At 45.3% G+C, this 7,463-nt stretch overlaps 2 protein-coding genes across 2 annotated transcripts; both read right to left on the reverse strand.

Annotated features, from left to right (window-relative positions):
* Window positions 1–3,327: 3,327 nt before the first annotated feature.
* LOC103123412 (putative tripartite motif-containing protein 61) lies at window positions 3,328–3,849 on the reverse strand. Its single transcript, XM_007534068.1, has one exon. The coding sequence runs from the start codon at window positions 3,847–3,849 to the stop codon at window positions 3,328–3,330; it is 522 nt and encodes a 173-aa protein (XP_007534130.1).
* A 1,757-nt stretch (window positions 3,850–5,606) lies between these two features.
* Window positions 5,607–6,986, reverse strand: LOC103123411 (tripartite motif-containing protein 75-like). Its single transcript, XM_007534066.1, has one exon. It carries the CDS (start codon window positions 6,984–6,986, stop codon window positions 5,607–5,609), a length of 1,380 nt encoding a protein of 459 aa, XP_007534128.1.
* Window positions 6,987–7,463: the final 477 nt, after the last annotated feature.

The following is a 7,463-nucleotide window of genomic DNA, read 5'->3' on the forward strand; positions in this document are numbered from 1 at the left end:
TTTGAACCCCAGGTCATTACCTGCAGGGGAAAAGCTCTATGTGGAAAAGCAGTGTTGCAGGAGTCTCTCTCCCTCTTCCTTCTTGATTTCTGGTGTCTCTATCCAATAAATAAATAAAGATAATAAAAATAAATAATTATCGATAGATTCATATAGGTTTATATTCATGAAATTTCCATCTTGACTCTGAGTTAACTGTGCAAAAATGTTTAGATGACATTAACTTATTTAATTGTCCCAGAAGAGTGTTGAGAATTATAGGCACGTCTTCCCTGAAATGGTAATAGACTTGGAAGGAACCAAAGCCTTCAGTGGTTGATGTGTCCTGGAGTAGAACCATGCTCTGAGGTTCCCATTCCTGTATATATCAAGAACCTCTTGGAAGTTGTCAGCAGAGAGGCCCTGCTCCTAAACACCAGCCTAACTCAGAAAGTGTCCTGAGACAGAGCCCCCTGCACCATGGCCCAGCAAGACTTCCTGGAAGAGCTGAGGGCAGAGTTCAGCTGCCCCATGTGCCTGGACTTGCTGACAGACCCAGTGACCCTGGACTGTGGGCATCACTGCTGTGCCTCCTGCCTCCAGCAGCACTGGCAGGACCGGCTGGACATCCTCCCCTGTCCTGTCTGCCAGCACCAATGTGCCCACAGGAAGCTGCAGAAGAATAGCCAGCTGAGTGCCCTGGTTGACTTGGTGAAGGAGCTGCCCAGCTCAGGGAGCAAGAGGAAGCAGGAGCAGCCCCTGTGTGAGCAGCACCAGCAGTTCTGTTCTTCTTCTTCTAGTGTTTGCCCTTCTTCCATTGCCAGTCAACAGCGTCAGGTTGAAAGCTGTCAGGAGCTGCTTGTTGCTGGCTTTGAACGTGACTGGGATCCATGTGGATTCAGTCGGCTAGGAAGGATCGTCAGTTTCCCCAATGAATGGGTACTCACGGGATGCACCATGAGAAGGTCGATCCAATGCAACCCAGCAGTTCTGTGAGAGGGACCTATAGCTGTTGTGTGCCCAGTGCAGGGTGTCCTGTGAGCAGCAGGGTCACCCTATCACCCCAAATAAGTAGGCTGCTGCTCAGCACAGAAAGAAGTTCAAATCCCTCCTGCAGAAACTGAATAAACAGCAGAATGATACTGAAATGGAATTGAAAAATCAACAAAAAAAAAAACCACAAAAATTGAAAGAGAAGGTGAAAACTGAAAAATCTCTAGTACTACAGGAATTTCAAAGTCATAGACATTTCTTGACAGACTATGAGCATGTCCTTGAATTTAAGTTACACCACGAAAATACCAGAGTTTTCCCGAAAGATAACTGAACACAGAAACCAGATGTCAGCCTATGCTTCCAAAGCACGGGATCTCCTGAGTGAAATCACTGAGACATGTTCACAGTCAGACCTGGTCCTGCTGCTGAGTATGAGAACCATCAAACCCCAGCTGAGTTCAGACAATGTCCTCAAGGCCCCCAAAGTCTTTTCTCACACATGTAAAGAATTGAGTCCCAAACTCCCTCCACATCATTTTGGTCAGCCTAAAGTGGCCTGGTTTTGCACAGACTTGACACTAGGTCCCAAGACTGCTCACCATGGTTTTAATATCAGTGAAGACCAGAAGAAGGCTATTTTTTCTTATGACATGATTGAACATGGCTGTGCTCCCAAACCCACGGCATTTACTTCTCACCCAGATGCCCTAAGTTCTGAAGGGTTTGAAGCTGGCAGGCATTTTTGGACAGTAGAAATCCAAGGTACAGGTGACTTTTCAGTAGGTGTGTGCAAAGAATCTTTCCCCAGATGTTGGTATGCTTCTAAAAACCCCTTCTGTTTCATTGGTTTAATCCCCCCTGCTTAACACTGTATTTATTTACGTAACCACTGTTAACTAAGCACAACCCTGCCTGCAGGACATTAGTTTGATCCCCACTGGTTCATGATGTCTTTTTGCTCTGGCCCCTCTTATAGTACACCCTGTTTTGCAACAGTCACTTTTTGCTCTACCCTCTCTGTGTTACATCCTGTTTACACCCTATTTGGTGAGTATATATATATATATATATATATATATATATATATATATATGGACAGGATTGTGATTATAGTTAGTTTTAGATGGCTTAGATTGTGCTGCATTCCACATGAATAAAGAGATACTGCGTACAGCTCAGCCATGAGTCCCTGGTCATCTGTCTCCAGCCCAAGTAGCTAGTCCGGCACCCAGAGATGTTTCTGGGCCACGTTCCTCAGGGGAGGGCTGCTGGAAATTTAAACATGTCCCTGGGACTACCCCAGTCTCACATGGGATAATGATTCACATTGGTGTTTTTCTGGACTATGAGTTAAGAGAGATTTCTTTTTTTGATATGCATAAGAGGTGTCTCCTATATACTGACAAATCTACATTCACAGAAAGACTCCTTGTTTATTTCTCTGTGGATTCTCCTACTTTCTCAATAATCATGAGTTTAGTCAAAAGTTAATGTTGATCCTGTTGTATGCAATTGCTATCTTGTTTGTCTCCTACCTAAGAGAAAAACACATAATAAAGTGCTAAGGTTTTATTTATTTAGTCCAAGTGGTAACATCTTGCATCTTCTTCTCCTTTGCTTTCACCATGGCCATGGGCCCCATCTGGGCAGGTTCTCAAGGATGCCTGCTGATCCCTGGTGGATTGGGCAAAGCTCTTAGCTTCCCACCTTGCCTAAGAGATTCTCCTTGTTTCCAGAAGGTCTCAATCAGACATTGTGTTAAGAGTTTGGGCTAGATTAAATCATATATTCATACAGAATTAATACAATGTGAGTTAGGACCCAACTTCAAGCTGTTTGTCCCCTTGCACAGGACATAAGCTATGAGAGTGGTGAAGCAGGGGCTGGGGAGACAGCATAATGGTTCTGCAAAAGCCTGAGGCTGAGGTCCCAGGTTCAATTCCAAGCACCACAATAAGCCAGAACTGAACAGTGTTCTACCCTATTTCTGTATCTACTCTTTCTCATTAAAATAAAACAAAGACTAGTGTAAAAGTTTATAATAATTAAAAAAATGGTGAAGCAGATTTGCAGTTGTCCTTCTCCATCTCTATCTCCTCTTGTCATGCTCAATGTTAGCCTGAAATCACTGAGGTCAAACTCCTTAATAAAAAATTACTTTAATCCCTCAAACTCCAAGTGTAGTTCACATTCCACTGTTAACCTTCTCTATGAAATCACTTTTCTTTGATATTTGAATTTCTAACCCCTTGTGAGCAACTTCTAGCTGTTTCTTAAGGATCTGCAGGTGGGATTTGAGTTTCTTCCTGTGCTGAGCAGCAACCTCCGCATTGGAGGTGAAGGGGTGACCTCTTATCTAAATCTGAGTCTTTCATTGCTTTGCATGTTTAACCCCTTATGTGCATCTTCCATTTGCTTCCTCAGGGCCTGCACTTGGGATCTGAGTTTTTTCCTGTGCTGAGCAGCAGCCTTCTCGGTGGGGTTGACAGGGTGACCCTGCTGCTCACAGGACACCCTGCACTGGGCACACACCAGCTGCAGGTCCTGCTCACAGGACAGGCTGAGCACCTGCTGCTCACACAGGGGCTGCTCCTGCTCCTGCTGCTGCTTCCTCTTGCTCCCTGAGCTGGGCAGCTGCTTCACCATGTCAGCCAGGGCGCTTAGCCGGCTGTTCTTCTGCAGCTTCCTGTGGGCAGAGTGGTGCTGGCAGACGGGACAGGGGAGGATTTTCATAAGGTCCTGCCAGTGCTGCTGGAGGCAGGAGGCACAGCAGAGGTGCCCACAGTCCAAGGTCACTGAATCTTTCAGCAAGTTCACGCACATGAGGCAGCTGATCTCTGCCCTCAGTTGTTCCAGGAGACCTTCCAGGTCCATGGTGCAGGGGGCCTCTGTCCCAGGACACTCCAGAGCAAGGCTGCTTTCCAGGAACAGAAATACAGTTTTCTGGACAAATCCTGGACTTACTCTCCTCTTTCCTCAAAGAGAAGAACATCAGCAGTTAAAAAATACATATGCTGGGTGGGGGAGATAGGAGAAAGCATGTTTATGCAAAGAGCCTTTGCTGCCTGAGGCTCCAAGATCCCAGGTTCAGTTTCTCAGTTCTACCACAAGACAGTGCTGATAAAAATGAAAAGTGATGATAAAAATGAAAAGAAAAGTTGTGTTCTTACCTCAACTATTTTAGCTTTCAGCTCTCTAATAATCTTCAGATAATTAGTGTTTTCTTCCAGGATCTCATTTGTTGTTTCTGCATTTCTAATGACAATTTGTTCAAAGTCTTTACTCACTCCTGTGATTATTTCCTTAACTAGTGTTTAGATGTTGACCTCATTATTTTGTGCTTCACCCTTGGGGGACTTTTAGCTGGACTCTTGTCCTGGTTCATTTCTCCAATATTATGTTATGAAGCCTCTCTCTCAGTACTTTTCAAATTACTGATCACTCTTGCCTGGATTGATTTGTGTCTAAGTAAGGTAAAGGGTTCACAGTTGTGGAAGTTGACAGTTGTTTCAATAGTATTTTAATCCCTGAGTTGGAGCTCAGTGTCTTAAAAGCCTCTTTTGCTCTATTTCTTGCCTGTAGGCTATGGGAGCCTGAGGGCTTTAAAACTGTAAGTAGGCTTCTTAGCTTACTCACTGACTCCTGACCAAGAGATAAGGGGTGGGGGCAAAGATAATCCAGTGGTTATGCAAAAAGACTCTGACAGCCCCACAGCTATGCCAATGAGGTATAGATCTTCTGAGCTTCCTGGTTAGTTTTCTATCCCCTGGTGTCAGCACAGGGCCTCCCTGCCGCTGCTTTAGATTTTGAGGGCAGTAGCAATGGGGACTCACAGTTGCATTTGGTGAGTCTCAGGAGAGTCCTCTCCTCCCTTGAGCTGTCTTTTTGTTGGGAACAGTCTGGAGGTGGTGCCTCAATTGATAACATGCTGACTGTTACCAGCCACCCAATCTCTCCCTAAGCTTCTCTCTGTCCATAACACACAAGTGTTTGCACTCACTGGTGATTTGGTTGGTTCAGTCTTATCTTCTTGCGGTCCTGGGTGGTCTCCTTTGGTATTCCTAGTTGATCCAGGAGAAGAGAAGAGAGAATCACAGATGCTTCTGCTCCATAGCCCTGCCTCTGGAAGTTTCCTCACTTTATTTATTTTCAAAAAGAACCAGTGTAAAAGACTTTGCATGCTCATGAGTTAATTTAGAAGATTTCTCAGGATTAGATTAGGGTTTGTGAAGATCATCACAGTTCTGTACATTATTATGTGTAGAACAAATGGTGGGAATAATTTTGGAGACCAAGATGACTCAGAATGTGTAAAATGGGACAGTACAGGTAGAAAACTCCTGAGACGGGGAAATGGATACTTCTTTGATGTTTAATAATGAAGAGGCCTTGGATGATGAGAAACATATACTCATAGTTTACAGATAAAACTGTAAAGATACCCAGGCAGGCAAGCATCATGACAAATGATTCAGAAGTAGAGCACAGGGTGGGAAACAGAAAGGGGGGGTGTCAAGAAAATCATACTTCTCCAAAAAAAAAAAAAAAAAGGAACTCAAAGGCTTTATTAATAGGCTTTTTCTTAGACAGAAAATCAAGAAGTTGGTGAGTATCTACAAGAGGCTCTGGGTTTATCTCATAGTCATTTCCACTGCTGAGGAAGAAGGGTCCACAGCAAAATAGGGAATCAGTTTCTCTGTAAAGGTGTCAGTGAGTAGCATGATTGGTGACATCACAGTGATATCATAAAACCAAATCTCTCCTAGTTCATGGTCGAGGAAAATGCCAATGGTCTCTCTCCTTGAGACTGAATTGAGTTGGGTCCCAATGGGCTGATGGATTTGCCAGCAGCCATTGTTTGGGGTCTGTGGTATCAGTAGCTGCCTGGGGAAAGTCTCTTTGCAGACACCTAAGGAGCACAAGCCTGTGCCTGTGATTTCTACCACCCAGAAATGTCTGCCAGCTTCAAAGCCCTCAGAGCTCAGGACAGCTGGGTGAGAAGTAAATGCCTTGGGGCTCGGTGTAGGGGTGGAGCCCATTATCTCACCACCAAACAGAACCCTCTTCCGATCTTCACTGATGATGAGATTGTGCTGAGCAGTCTCAGGGTCTAGTGTTAAATCCACCTGAAACTTGCTGGCATCAAGGAGACTGATGTAATGTGAGGGGAGCCTGGGCATCTCCTCCTTGCATGTGTAGTCTAAGATTTCTGGCACCTCCAGCTCTTCACAGCTGTTCAGCAGGTGCTGGAGTCTTCTGGCCTTCAGCAGGAGCTGCAGGTCTGTCTGCACAGACATGTCTGTGAGATCCCTCAGCAGAGTCTTCACTGAGGAGTCAAAGGCTGACGCCTGGTCTCTGTTGTCAATGATTATTTGGATAACATTATTTATTTCTTCTAGTACCCTACTGTCGTAGAATAGCTTAGTATCTCTCAGGAAGCTTCTATAATTCTTGAACTCTCGGAGTACTAGTGTTCTTTGACTTTCCACCTTCTCTCTCAATTCACGTCTTTCTTTGTCATGCATATGCAACCCCTTGTGAACATATTCCAGTTGCTTCTTCAGAATCTTCAGGTGGGACTTGAGTTTCTTCCTGTGCTGAGCAGCAGCCTCCTCAGTAGGGGTGAGGGGGTGACCCTGCTGCTCACAGGACACCCTGCACTGGACACACACCAGCTGCAGGTCCTGCTCACAGAACAGGCTGAGCACCTGCTGGTGCTGCTCACACAAGGGTTGCTCCTGCTGCTTCGTTTTGCTCCCTGTGCTGGGCAGCTGCTTCACCATGTCAGCCAGGGCACTCATCTGGCTGTTCTTCTGCAGCTCCCTGGGGGCACAGTGGTGCTGGCAGACGGGACAGGGCAGGATGTCCAGCAGGTTCTGCCAGCGCTGCTGGAGGCAGGAGGCACAGCAGTGATGCCCACAGTCCAGGGTCACCGGGTTTGTCAGCCAGTCCAGGCACACGGGGCAGCTGACCTCTGCCCTCAGTTGTTCCAGCAAGGCTTGCTGGGCCATAGTGCAGGGGGCTCTTCTCAGGACACTTCCTGAGATAGGCTGGTGTCCCGGGGCAGGGACAGTGACTCTCAGCCTTCTCTGTGGCTTGAGAAGCTCCAGGAGGTTCTTAGTTCCACAGAGGCTGGTTCTGCTCCTTCTTTTTGTCTCTGCAGCAACAGCTCTGGATGGCCAGTCAAAAGCAATGCCTGCCGTTCTTCTTTGTTTTCAGTGTTTCCCAGTGAGTGGAAAGGGAAGTTGCTATTTGATCTTCCTTTAAGAAAATAATATTAGAAAATATATAGAAGATATATATATATATACATATATATCAATAATTGACATAGTTTTATCAGACATTTTTAATGACATCATTAATGTATGTAAAAGAACAGAAAAAGAAAGAAACAGAAAGATAAGAAGAGTGAAAGAAATACAGAAAGTAAATAAGGTGACTATTCTTGATATAGATGAGGTTTCTGATATTTTTCACAGTAAGTG

Source organism: Erinaceus europaeus, chromosome 2 (genome assembly GCF_950295315.1).
Source record: "Erinaceus europaeus chromosome 2, mEriEur2.1, whole genome shotgun sequence".
In the NCBI taxonomy this organism is placed as follows: domain Eukaryota; kingdom Metazoa; phylum Chordata; class Mammalia; order Eulipotyphla; family Erinaceidae; genus Erinaceus; species Erinaceus europaeus.